Source organism: Cavia porcellus, unplaced genomic scaffold (genome assembly GCF_034190915.1).
Source record: "Cavia porcellus strain 051 isolate PalLab524CR breed Dunkin Hartley unplaced genomic scaffold, mCavPor4.1 scaffold_27, whole genome shotgun sequence".
Lineage (NCBI taxonomy): Eukaryota > Metazoa > Chordata > Mammalia > Rodentia > Caviidae > Cavia > Cavia porcellus.
The window spans coordinates 13,856,564-13,870,955 of record NW_026947510.1 but is presented as its reverse complement, the minus strand read 5'-3'; the positions used below and the strand labels follow the sequence as shown (position 1 = coordinate 13,870,955).

Below are 14,392 nucleotides of genomic sequence, written 5' to 3'. Positions count from 1 at the left end.
AGGATCTTTCTATGTGGCTCAGGTTGGCCTTGAGCTTGCAGTGATCTTCTTTCCTTAGCCTCCTGAGTACTGGAATTACAATTGTGAACCACCACACCTGGCTTTACTATCAATCTTATATTATTATCTTATATTATTGATATAGTATAGTATCATCTTATATTATTGATAGCATCAATATTACTGTTTTTCTTCTCCAGAATGTAGTTCAGGCTAGCCTGGAACTCATTGTGCAGTACAGGCTGACCTTGACCTCATAGAGTCTTTCTGCCTCAGTCTTCTGAGTGTTGGGGTACAGGCATACACCATCCAGCCAGGCTTCACTATCAATCTTATCATCATGGTGTAACATTGACAGTATATTCTGAAGCCCAAAGATTGTAATATACATTTCTCTATTGTGAACTTGCAACATTTTTTTCAAGAATGTCCACTTTGTTCTTGTGAATAGTTCTTGTGCTGGTCTACTGTAGCATTTTTAGCAAATGTAAGTCAGTGGGCAATTCATGAACCAATTGATGAATGTGACATATCGTTTTCTGCAGTAGGTGCCAAGTCTATTCACAATGTCATACAGCTTATTACTCTATGAAAAAGACCTGGAGGCTGAGTTCCAGGGTAAATTTCTAAATTCAAGGTATAAAATGTCTTTGCATCTATCCGGGCATGTGTTTTTAAACACTATTTGGAAGGTTTATTTGGCATATATTGCTGAAACAACCACAAAATGGGGCAAGTTGTTTGTCAATTGTCATGTATTCAGAAGATTTATAAATTACTTGGCAGTTCAGAACAAAGCTTTTAAAAATGAATGAATGAATAGCAGTGGAATTGTCAGATTTTGCTTTCTTGGTGGATTTTTTTTTCATCAAAATGTAGGCAATTTTGAAAGAAACAAAACCTCTTGAGTATCATTTTTGTTCTAAAAATCTCAGTGCCACATCTGCCACTTCTCCATGAATGATTTAGATTCTGACAATTAGAATGACAAAGTCCTACAATGAAGGCTTTTAATTCAGATAGTGAGATGTTATAATAAATATTTTTGGTGTTACTACTGATGAATATAGAATTACAATTTTATAAGAATATATAATACATTATATAATAATTATGTAATAATGAAATTAAATTTCATTAGCAGCATTAGCAGCATTTAAACCATCTTGTAGTCCATCATGCATCATAAACAGTTTCCAACAGTTAATTGCAATGCTGGCATTCTGTCTAATAGGTTTCACCCTTGGCAAGAACCTAGTCATGTTTTTTGAACTAGTTCTAACAGATTGCTCAGGTAGATATATCAATTGTGTAGTATTTTGACTAGTCAAATATTCATTTACATTACTGTTTTCTTCCTCATATGAATCAAGTCTTCACTCTGCATATCTCTATCTGTCACATCTTGTTAACTTGTTTGGCTTCCATGATTCAGATCATTATTGGTAGCTGAATCATCTGATGACTCATTTTCAATCTCCTCCCAAAGTTGTAAAAGCAAATTTTTATGTGACATTGTACTGAGTTGGGCTAATTATACAAGTAAAATCAAAAGAAGACATGTAATAAAAATTATAAATGCAAAAATGTAGCATAGTGTTCAGTGTGGGTAAAACTGACCCATTTATACTTTGGTATGTGTGTACACACCTTGTTGTTTGTGGTACCATGTTGGTGAATACAATCATTGATTCCTGTGTTGACCCAGAGTGGTTATGGAGGCGTACAGCCTGCGACCATTGTGCTAAAGTATATATTTTCATTGGAAAAGTATGGCCAGCATGTATTTTACCCACCATTATGCAGCATTAGTACTTCTCAACTCAGTGTCATTACAAACAAGAATGTTATCAGAAGTGAAAATGAATTTTCCAATTTATTGTTCATGAACGTAAGTGCTGCTGCCAAATGACTGTATCAGTAAAACAATGGGTTTGGAAATCAGTTCAGTGTTAGTACAGGCAACTGCAACACTAAAAGTTAATAAGAGAAATATAATTAAATACTGGAAATAGTCATATGAAGGCAATGCATGCATTTTGATTCAATAAATGTATGTCATACACTACTAACTTTAATCTTTAATGTATGACATTTACTGTACAATCTGCTCAGTAAAAAAGGTTGAGATGCCTTGAAATCCCAATTTAAGGTTTTTACCTCTGTCGGATAGATGTGTTAAAGACTAACATTCTGCAATATTATTCTGGGACTCTAGTAATACACTCGCTCACAAAGGAAACTAAAAATGAAGGAATCCTTTTAGAACTATATTTTCTGCTTCCAGTGAGTGTGACACAAGACTATGCTCTAGGTAAAGCAATATAGAGCAGAACACATCCTATAAAAAGTCCATTTACATTATTGCCCCAACTAAGAGAAAAAAAAAAAAAAAACTCCTTGTAGAAAATTAAATAGAAGAATCTGATATAGTTTTTAGATTTTAGAGACTGGTTTATTTTTCTGGAATTTATCCCTCACTAGAATCTAGTGATAGCAAACCTTTTAGAGCATTCGTTGATAATGAACAGCTGCAGCACGCATGCTGTAAGAGTTTGCCACCACTGAACCTGGATTTGACCAAAGTGAATCCTTTCTTTATTATCAATATTTTGTTTACAATCAGGTATTCATCTCCCAAAAGGAGAGATAATCTCTCAACTGAAAATAAGATACGAAGTTGGTATTATTATAAATCTCCATTAACCCTTGGGTTAATAGCACCCATTATTAATTTATATTGTCAGGATTTCTCACATAACTACTGACTTCTTAAATCAGTACATCTGTAGGCCTTGGAACTTTATTCCTATGTTCTTTGTGAAATAGACTTTAATCACACTGTCAACAGAGTTTGAAACCAAACACAACACATAAGCATTCTGTAAATGTAAGGCTAACATTTAGGAAATTTTCATTGTTTACTTTGTCAAATTACTCAAATGAAACAAGTCATAAATTTAAATTCCCTTATTCTTTCTGCCACCAAGCACTCTCATTAATCATTCCTATCAGACTTTAAAAAACATTAGCCAAAGGGAATGCAGACATAACTGTCTTAGAACTCTCAATATTGAGTCACTGAGCTATCCCAGTTTCTATGTTTCCTAACGCTTGTGGAGTCAGAACCAGAAAATGTCACAGAAATCATTGAGGTCAGGGCTGGGGATTTAGCTCAGCGGTATAAGCGCCTGCCTTGCAAGCAGGCAGATGTGAGTTCGATCCCTGGTACTGGTAAAAAGGAAAAAGACAAAAAAAAAAAAAAAAAAAAAAAAAGAGATCATCGAGGTTATAAACAGAAAAAAAAAGATTTAGACACAGATAAGAAAATCTTTCAAATCAGAGTTTTTAAAGTGTTCTTTTACTATAACTATCCCATAACCTTATAAAATTATTGGATCATAATACAAATGCTATCAGAGTACAAAATAAAACCAAATCCCCCCAAATTAAACACCAGTGCAATCCAGAACATAAAAAGATTTTTTTAAGTGAACGAAATCAATTGACAAGAACAGTACATGAGGTTCATTCCTGAAGAACCCTGCACTTGACATCTGAAGTAAAGATCATGGTCATGATCAAGGACACGGCATAGGGCAATCACCCATATATGACTTACTTCTTTGTATCCGAAGATGATGCGTCCATCGATAAGAAGAGTTGCCTGGAACGTGAAGCTTCCCAGGTTGTAATTATCCTGGAGATGCACATGGTCCCACTGGACAACCAGGGCTGTGCCTAGTGGGAAAACGAAGAAATGCAATGAGAAAAAATACAATCAATTTGTAGGACCATTGCTCTGGCCTTCAAAGCCAGGAGTTGTGCTATTTCAGTTTTATGTGGTCAATCGCAATTCTAGTACTGAAATAACATTAAGGATTGTTTTTAAAGGATTGAATATTCTCTAAATATTTGGCGAAAATCTAACCTCATATTGAGGTTAATATGTAGCCAACCCATTGTGGGGGAATTTTGCCTTAGGAATTTCATTAATGTTAATGTGAACTTATCTGCTTAAATTTCCATGAGCCACTTTCAAAATGCAGCTCAGGTGGATTGAATGAACTTCAAATCCTTTTGACAAATGCCTAAAAAGGAACACATTCAAAAAACCAAGGCCCACTGTAAAAGATCTGGAAATGTCTTTTCCATACTTATGAGTTATATTCTTCCACACTGAAGAAGTTCCATTAACACTAATGGCAATTTTCTTCTTTGATTCACAATGCCTGCATTTCTGTCTTTTGTTTTATGGCTTCCAGAAAGCTCCAAAGTAACTTGAAGAGCCCTCGGCTAGGATTTCTGAAGCCTCCTTCAAGTGCACTGGGGTGAATCTGCAGGCTGTGTGCTAAATTCTGATGTCTCAATCTCCAGTGTTTATTTACTATGAAACTATTAACATGAAATGTAAGTTAAAAATAGTTTCATAGTCAAACCACCAATGAATATTCATATTTCTATGTAGATGACACTGCGTATTCTCTATTTTTTTTTTTTTTTAAAGAAAGCAAATCAGCTAAGGTTTTTGCTTAGTTTTAAGAGTTGAATTTTTCTCTTTGGTTAAAACAATCTTGTTGCCAAAAAGTTGTGTTAAAAATGAAACACAGAATTAAAAGACCAAAACTTACCTTTTGTAGGAAGTATATGATTTTAAAAAATCACTATCATGAGGCAAAATATTTTCAGCAAGCATTTTTGTTGTTAATAATGTACAAAAATTCTTGTTGATAACTTTAAATATATTGTTACTTTAAATATTTTGAATATCCAGTTGTGAATCTTTAAGGGTCATTAAAATATAGAGATGTACAGTATTTCCTTGAAGGAAAAATGGAAAAGTTAAATAAATGGTACTGAACTTGATCTGAGTGCTTTCAGCCAGAAGAAACACCACATAGTCTGGCCAAGGAGAAAACCCAAGTTTCTTCCTCCCATGGGCATGTTCAGGTCTACACTACCATTTCTTTTAAGATAGAAAAGGCTAAGAGATAATACTAGCCAGGAAACTGCCCATAATTCTCTAATTACAGAACATTTTGTATATGAAATGTACAGCTTTGTGGTGCAGTGGAAGCAAGAGCTGGATGGCAGAAGGTCTAGACGAGGCCCTGCCTCGGGAATCCACCTGAGTAAGGCTGGCCGCAGCTCACCCCCAGGAACCTGCTCCCTCCAGGCCTCTGACACTCAGTGAAGCTCTTCATTAAATATAAGAATTCTACGTAAATTAGCCAAACATTTTAATGTACATTCTGATGAGGCTATTGCTGATACTATAGCGTTAGCAAGTTTTAAAAAACACCTGTTTATAAATGTTAAGTTTTATATTCTGTTATTGTATAGCTCCTCCAACATTTGTTGGTTTCTTTTTTTTTGTCTTTTTCGTGTTTATCGGTACCAGGGATCGAACTCACGACTGCCTGCTTGTAAGGCAGGCGCTTATGCCGCTGAGCTAAATCCCCAGCCCCCATTTGTTGGTTTCAATGCTCTTATGCAATATCAATAGAAAGATTATTGAGTCTAAATATTCCCATTAAATTTTCAAGTAAGCTAAATATTTCTATTCTATGTTATCAAAGAAACATCATTTCAAGCTTCATCACTTACTAGTTATTGCTAGAATCTAAAACTTCTGAGTGGCCTTCAGAGATAAATGCTTGTTCTGTAGTATTTTTGTAATCATTTCCCTACTCAAAAATATTGATTCCAAGCAATGCACAGAATGGGAAACAAATAGGTAAGTGGACCAGAAAGGCACTTTCCTTGGAAAACTATGATGTAAGAAAATATGTGACTAAAAGAAAACCACGGGCTGAAGAAATGAACCTATGTTTCCAAAGAGCTGGGTGGTCCACCTCTAAGCTGTTTCTCTATGTTACCTGAGAACACAGATCAGACCACAAGAGTTGGCTAAATCGTGGTACTGTAACAGAATTTCCTTAACCATAATCAAGTCTCCTGATTGGTAACTGATGCCAATTCTTTATCTTCAAAACAAAAGCAGAACTAGAATGAACTGATGCTACTTAACATCATTAACGACTCCAAATTTTCTGATTTAAACTTGATCAGGTTTCTGATTCTGTTTTCTGATCGCTGCCAAGAGTTACATTACATTGTTTCTTCTTTATGAGCCATCAAATTAGTTTTCTAGTAAAAGTGGTTACTTTTATAGCTTTGCCATTTTTTTGTGTATTAATATTCTGTGACTAAGTTAAGACACATTACCACTCAGGCAAGTTACAACTTTCCAGACATCAACTCATTTTACAAACCTAGTGTTTAAATTCTTATAGAAATATTACCATAAAAGAAATAGTCTAACCTGCTGCTGTCTCTAGAGATGTTTTGTTTTCTAAAATGCTACTTAGCATCCTTAAGTACTCTGTCAGTGATCCTAACCAACCAATGTTGAGAATATTTCAGCATATTGCTGAAACAGGACTTTGTGAAGAGTCTTACGGTATTAGAAAGTGTCTCATTTATTAAATATATACACCAATTACTCATCATTCATTATTATATTGTAGGAACTCAGTATTCCCATTAGCCATTAACAGGAAACATTTAATAAGGTAAAAATAGAATTCCTTAGTATTAATAAAGTCCTAATTCTTAGGAGTTAAACACACATGTTTATTTTTAACTTATTCATTCATTGACCACTTATTGTGGATCTTACTGCTTATCAAATACCTTTGCCAAGAAGTGGAGATAGTTTTCTCATCAGAGTAATAGCTTTAGTTTCAAAGAATTGAGGTCCAGATAAAAATATATGTATAAATTCATTTAAAATCATTTAAAAATTCATTGAAATAAGAGTAAGTTCAAATACTGAGATATCTAAGAAGAGAGTATATGAGAAAATGGATGAGGAGAAAGTTATCAAGCATGTTTTATGATGATTCTGATGTTAGTAATATGAAAACTTGTTCATCAGAATCTTGTGTTCGTGAGTCAATGTCCCTAACATTGAATAAGTGAGAGGGCTTAGAAAATGATCAACTTTCATTAAATCATTTCTTAATTACTTAGAATAGGTTCCTAAAGTGATTCTGTATGAGCAAGCATAGAGTATATGCTCCATGTAAAATTTTCGTAGGACTTGTGACTCAAATATACTTGCTATCCACTTGTATATTCATATGCATTATCATTTTAGGAGTTTGAACTAAAAACAATGTAAGGATAGAATATATAAATTCTTAGTATAATAGGTTGAAACTATTATGGCTAATATTTACATTTACATTTTTTGATGTGGTTCAAATTGTATAACATATACTATTTTACACATAATTTCTTTTCTTTAGCTAAGATACAGTTTTCAATAAGATGTAGAAATAAAAAGAATGTGTGCCTCCAAGACCTTGAATTTGTCATTTGGATTTTATATAATAACAAAACAATTATTTTTATTATTGGCAGTTTGAGAGTGGAATCTGTGGCCATCACACTGAGTGAAATCTCCAGCCCTTTTTTAAAATTTTGAAACAGGGTCTTGCTAAGTTTCTAAGTTGCCCAGGGTGAATTCAACTTTGTTATCTTCCTGCATCAGCCTCCCAGAGTGCTGAGATTTTCTTATTTGTCTGTTAATGGCATTTAATAATATATTTGAGGTTTCACTATTTTATATTTCTTCTTCAATATAGGGATAGATTGTCATCAGTACATGTGACAAACCTAAATGGGGATCTGCTTAGTATTTTGAAGTCAGAAAATCTTTAGTTTCTTATGCATATGTTAAATATGTACTATGTTACATTTTTTAAGTGTTTTCATCTAATGGATAAATAGAGTTCATGAGTTCTTAATATCAATATATGATACTAGCCTCCATTTAAAAATCAGAACTAGCAAAACTATTGTAGATTTTAAATAGATAATTTTTCAAAGTAGGATTCAATAAATATGTTTGTTTTGCTTGAGGTGCCATCTTCAACAACTGTTTTTCCTTTTTATACAGTTACTGAATAAATGAGTGAGTGTCATCTGACCATGTGCTTTTATGTCATCTTAACAGTTAATGGTATGCCTCGTTTCGGGAGATTTGCAGTTTACAAAATTAATTTGGCCACCAACTTGCAAGAGAAACCCAAAATCTTACAGAAATGTTAACATGAATCTCACACTTGATGTTTAAAAATTTGTATTCAACAAAGCAAGCCAATCAATACATACCATTATCAAAATACCTGACTGTTGAATTTCTGGATACGCTGGGATCAAAATTTGCCATTAGAGGTGCGATGTACTGTGTGGCTGTTAGCATTCGATGCACAACTTCTCCAGTGTATATAAAACCTAAAATTAGGAAAGTAAGACCCACATTACGAAAAAGAAGCCTTGTTGGGTGTGGGGGAATACATAAGTAATGCTAGCACTCGGAGGCTGAGGCAGGAGGGTTGCTGAGATTTAGAGACCAGCCTTGGCTAAAACCAACATTAAAAAAAGACAAAGAGGCCCAGACAAAATTGTCATTAAAATATCTCAACTCAACTGCAGTCATATTTTGAAAATATCATAGCAGTTACATTTTTAAAAAAGGAAATAATATCCTAATGTCTGATTAATAACATTTGGATTGGATTAGGTAACAATTACACAATTTGATATTACTGTGCAGACTGAAAATCAGAAATGATATATACAAGTCTAATTTTGGTTTCCCACTTTTCAGTGACTATTATCCAGAAAAAAAATAATTAGGCTGAAAAATACTAAGACAGTTTTATAAGAAACTCAAATATACAATTTTTTATTATTAGTCCTTTATTATTTTAACATTAGCTAGCATGCAAGTCTTTTTTACAAGTGACTTTATTTTGAAGGTATTTATTTGAATTTTGTTAAACTGTGAATTTAGTGTAGGACATTTTAGAAATGGTACATGCTAAAATGGAACATGCTAAAAGGGAGAATGTTTTCCATTCCTTTTATTTGTTTTTAATTGAAAGAGGACTAAACACCCATGGGGAAGCTTTCAAATTTCTCAGATTGCTAAAGCCTTTATAATAGTAGAACTCTATCAAGAAGATAAAGTCTATATGTTTTCAGATAAAATGGTAAAATACTGACACTGTACAAATGTGTGTCTATTAAGAAAGTTAACCTGGCCAGTCTATTCTAACAGTTGGAAAATGAGAGGAATTTACTACAGAGGTCATGGGCTTTTGAATTAACTTTCAACAGCTCCTATGTTACTACTCTAACCCATTTTCAATTATTCACACTAGGTTTATTTACTTTGTGGACTAACCATGACAAATTGTTAATCCTACACTGGCTCCTTGCCTCCAAGGTCTTTAGCTGCCTGACAGAAGAGCCAGCTCAGGGAATGCTAAGTGGTTTAAATATTAATCTATGAAATGCAAAATAAAGAATAAATATGCAAATGGCATATCTAATATTATAAAATAAAATGCAAAGCAAATTCTTTGTACTATGCAATTGTCATCAGGCAATTATGAGTTAACTAAGTATGAGGGTATTGATCATTGTTTTCCACAAGAGTTAATAAAACATAAAAGATTTTTAAAAACTCATACAAAATTTCTGTCATATTTAAATCTCAAATTAGTATCATCTCACTTATTTAAATAAAGATTTTATAGGTGTACTGTGTTTATTTCTTCAAATTCTGAATTGTAGTTTTAAAGAAAACTATTGTTGAGTGAAATCTGTAGTAATTTACAGATTTAGTAAATTTTTTTAATTTATTGAAAGATCTTAGAAGTCATTAATAAGAGACATCATATAAATATGGTTATTATTTCTATTATATTTCTGTGTAGATTTTCAATCATATCTTTAATGTTCAAATTCTAATACCACAATTTTAAAATTACGAGCATAAAAAGTGAGTATTTTCAGGGATTTATGATTTATTCTTATCCTCACTGAGATGCATTTAAAATTTCATTATGAAAAATGGATATAAAATTCTGTAGTCATAATATTTAAGTAAAATGTTTGAATTGAACTCTGAAAGATTTCTTTCAGAGTGAATGATTTCAGGTAATTATAGCCCTTCCCTGTATCTCCCTGCACTTATAGGAGAAATTGCTTAACTTAGAATACAGAGGGCAGTAATTCAAGGCAGGAAGATAATTTTAAATCAATGCAAAATCCACTCTCAAAAACAACTACATAAGAAACACAGCACTAATTCCTACAAATAGAGAGTTACAAAACTTTGGGTCACTGATGATTTCAGATACTGAATTCTTTTTGTTTTTTAATTAAACAATTTTTGACACATAATGTTTGCATGCATTTATGAATATCATGTAATATTTTGATTCATGCATATACTGTATTGGGCAACGATCAACCCAGAATAGCTAGCACATCCATCACAATAAGCATTTATGATACATTTATATTGATTATGTAAAAAATCTTCATTTAACCATTTTGAGAAGGACAATGAACTATTGTCAGTTTTATTCACCTGTGTCACAGAACTCCAGAATTTCTGCCTTCTATACGCTGTAAGCTTACCTTGACCAATCTTTCGTCATCTCCTCTTCAGCCTACACTTCCTAACCCTGGCAATCGCTGTCTATGCTCCACTTCTCTAGACCAACCGCTTTAGAGTCCACATATGATAATTATTATTGTTAATATCTAAAATAAGTATGATACACACATGAATTCCCCACCATTTCAACATCGATCCAGCAAGCCATCATTCTGTTTTCTGTGACCCAATTTTCAGATTATAGGGACAATTAGCTGCTGTTCCCTGTTTTTAGGAAAAGTTTTCCAAAACTATGATTACTCATCTTTCGAAAATGAAGTTTCACGTTTTTCCCAAAGAACCAAGTTAAAATAGGGGAAGATTTGTCAATAGTAAGGGATATGGTTACAGGGTAGGGATATAGCTCAGTAGCACAGCGCCTGTGTGTCAGGCGTGAAGTTGTGAGTTCCATCCCAGGTACAGAAAAAAAAAGAAAGAAAGAAAGAAAGAAAGAAAGAAAGAAAGAAAGAAAGAAAGAAAGAAAGAAAAGAAAAAGAAAAAAAGTTATAGTTACAGTTCTTCACCTTCCACTGTTTTCACATTTCTCTAAATTATAAATCCTATTATGATAACATTATAGTTGCTGTAAATACAGTGAACGTAAAACAGCTATTGCCATTACTGACATGGTCACTACTACCATTATTAATACGGCCCCTGCCAAAACTTGGAAAAATAACCCACAGATAGTAAAAGCCCACTACTCTGAAACTATGTTACATTTTGCTAATCTAGTAAATACTTATTTGTTCTTCTCGGTCATAATAAATACTGATTCTGCTCAATATCCTTGGTAGGAATTTGGTTAATTCTTAATACTTCATCATAGATTTTTTTCCTTTGGACTTCTTTGTACCCATTTGGATGGCTAAACATAAATTAGCTTTGCATAATATATGCTTGTAGTATAAACAGCAATCGTCTGTCTAGTAAAGTAGAAAAGTTACTGTTACCTAGATTATTTGGAACTCAGAAGAATATCTTTATTTAAAAGAAATAGCATTTTCTATTTGCATCTTAAATAAAAACTAACATATTTCCTTCCTTTTCTCTGTTACTAATAACCTAGTGTCAAATTCTGAGACCATTTGCTACTTTCAGCATACAAAAAACAATAGTACATATCACCTTTATCATTTTTGTATTGACATGCACTGTGGTCTCTATACATTATTAATTCAACAGACCTAAAGCTGATGGGTAAGGTAGTGATCTAGAGTTACTTGAATAATCTGATTTTAAACATACAAATCTCATTTAAATCTCACTTGGGACTTTATTACTATAGGTTCTGTTATGAATAAATCTCATTCATTATTTATTCATTATTATGATACATATGTATCATGATTTTTATATATTAATCAGATCGAATAGATTAATCATTAATATATGAAATAGATGAAATTTATGGATAAGGATTTGGAGAACAGATTTCTCAGTGATTTTTCATCAGAAAAATACTGTCATAGGGGCTGGGGATTTAGCTGAGCGGCATAAGCACCTGCCTTGCAAGCAGGCAGTCGTTAGTTCGATCCCTGGTACCGATAAAAATGAAAAAGACAAAAAAAAGTAAAAAAAAAAAAAAAAGAAAAATACTGTCATAATAATGACATATATCTAAGTGCGCCTTTAAAATACATTATTTTCATACATTCATATAACTTTATCATGACCATAATGTGGAAAAATATGATGATTTTGTATTATTCCCACTTGCTAAATGAAGTATTTAATGAGGCTGGGTAATTTTCCCAAAGCCATAGATATTTAAATTCCAATTTTTTGGATTCTGCATGATATGTTTTAGAATTCTTCATGAGTACAACCGTATGTAAGGTACTGTTAAGGACAGAAGTCAGGTGCTATGCCCTTACCTCGCTTGTAGTCACTTCTTAGACTATCATGTTATAAATACTGACAGCTTCTATAAGCAAAGTAAAAATGTTCCAACAAGATTTCTCAGAACTGTACATCCTCCTCCACTGGACTTTATGCTTATTCAAGGACTTTAAGGAGAAAATATTTGCCTTTTCTGTGTGAACATGTTAATGCCATCTATATCTTAAAGCAAAATAGTCACTTCAAACCTTGGTATATATATATATATATATATATATACACATATATATATGGTCAAGAAGATTGTATAAATATGTTTAGATTGTATTTCTTTACTGCAATCTACCTAACAATAATGAAAATGATGGGAGAATCAAATGCAATTGGAGCAGTGATTTCATGGTCAAATCAAATTATTCCCTAGAGTAGTGACTAAAGTACTTAGCCTGGCTGTGCCTCAGTTCCCTAATTTTTTATTAGTACATATTATGGATTGAAAACTGGTGGTCAACTTAATGGCAGCGGAATTAAATCACCAGGCTGCTGAGCAGAGATGTTCCACCTGAGGAAAGTTGCCAGCACAGCGACATGGAGAAGGAGAAGCTATGCCTTGATGTGTTATTGCATTGAGGTGTTGAGGCACTGGGGTTCTCCTACAATTTGCTGTTTGAGCCATTGGTTCTCCTGGAGAAGCTCTGGTCCTCACATCGAGCATTGCTTCCTGGCTCCGGAGGGGAAGACCTGTGCTGCTTGGTCTCCAGGATGAACTCGGCATGCTGGCTTCCTGGCAGGTACTCGACTGTGCTTGTTGGAGGAGGAGCTCGGGGTCCTCCAGATCACTGAGGAAGGCTGGGCTACTTTTCAGGACAGCTCTGTTTTTTGTTGTGAGTGTGACTTCTCGGCTCCAGCTTAGAACCCTCAACCTATCAGCACAGCTCCTTTACCCCGCTGGCATGGACTTTTATTCACGGATCCATAAAAGAAACTGGTGTGAGTTCTTCTTGTGGGCTCTGGACCTCCAGTTGGACTCATAGGAGGCCCTGTCATGAACTCTGGGTCTTCATCTGGACTCATGTGGGACATTGTAGTGGGATTTGAGCCCTTCACTAAATATTCTATGTCTTTGGTCTTGTGGATAGATTTCTTGCAGTTACTATGTTAACTCTGGGTGACCATCATAAAACAATATTATAAGCTCCATGTCCTGATTCTCATTGTTCTCTGTACAACCCCTGACTACAACAATACACTTACTCAATATACAGTGAATACATTCATTGTTGGGAGTTGGTACATATACCAACATATACATAGCATTTATTGGTCCTTTTCATTTCCTTCGGTAAGTAAAAATTAGACAAAATTGAAGTGAGAAGAAGATTCTCTACAAATTTCTGTTTTCAATGGTCTTCTTTAGTGTTTTTAGGATAAATTGATACCAATTTTTACCCTTGGAGGAATTTTCTGTCTTATATATACTAGTTTAGTCTACATTTATAATAGGATGTTTATGACTTTAAATTATACTTCAGATCTAAATGTAGGATTATTTTATATGAATTATTCCTACAGGTTATAGGGTGGACCATCAACTCTATAGTAACTAGGCAATGGATAATAAAATTACTTAATGTCCACAATTATTAGTTTGATTTATCTTTCCTTCTACTCTGACCAGAAAAAGTACTTTGACAAGATATAACCCCCTAATGGTTGTATATGATTGTTTCATTTAATTGAAAGTGTCACAGCAATAAAGGAAGCAAGAAGAGGTTGTAATTGCCCGTGAAACAGTCTATGAAACTTGAATGTGCAAGGGGCTACATAAAATATTCTATTTCATCATCTTTCTGTTGATAGTTTTGACCTAGAGGCAAGACAGGAGTCAATCCAAATGCCTGCAGGGCACTGAGCATTTCTAGTTAAATGCTACTTTTAGCATGCAAACAACAATGGCATGTATCACCTTTGTCACTTTTGTATTGACATATGCTGTGATCTCTACACATTACTAATTCTCTAGACCCG

The 14,392-nt window shown here is 33.6% G+C and overlaps 1 protein-coding gene across 2 annotated transcripts in view; it reads right to left on the bottom strand.

The window, feature by feature from the left end:
* Plxdc2 (plexin domain containing 2) overlaps positions 1-14,392 on the bottom strand; it is a 416,118-nt gene that overhangs the window by 122,540 nt on the left and 279,186 nt on the right. For both annotated transcript variants that reach the window (XM_063237895.1, XM_003463885.4), the window contains exons 5-6: positions 8,182-8,304; positions 3,623-3,741 (exon numbers count right to left, since the gene is read on the bottom strand). In XM_063237895.1, coding sequence (XP_063093965.1) covers positions 3,623-3,741; positions 8,182-8,304 — 242 coding nt within the window. The remainder of the gene's footprint in view (positions 1-3,622; positions 3,742-8,181; positions 8,305-14,392) is intronic.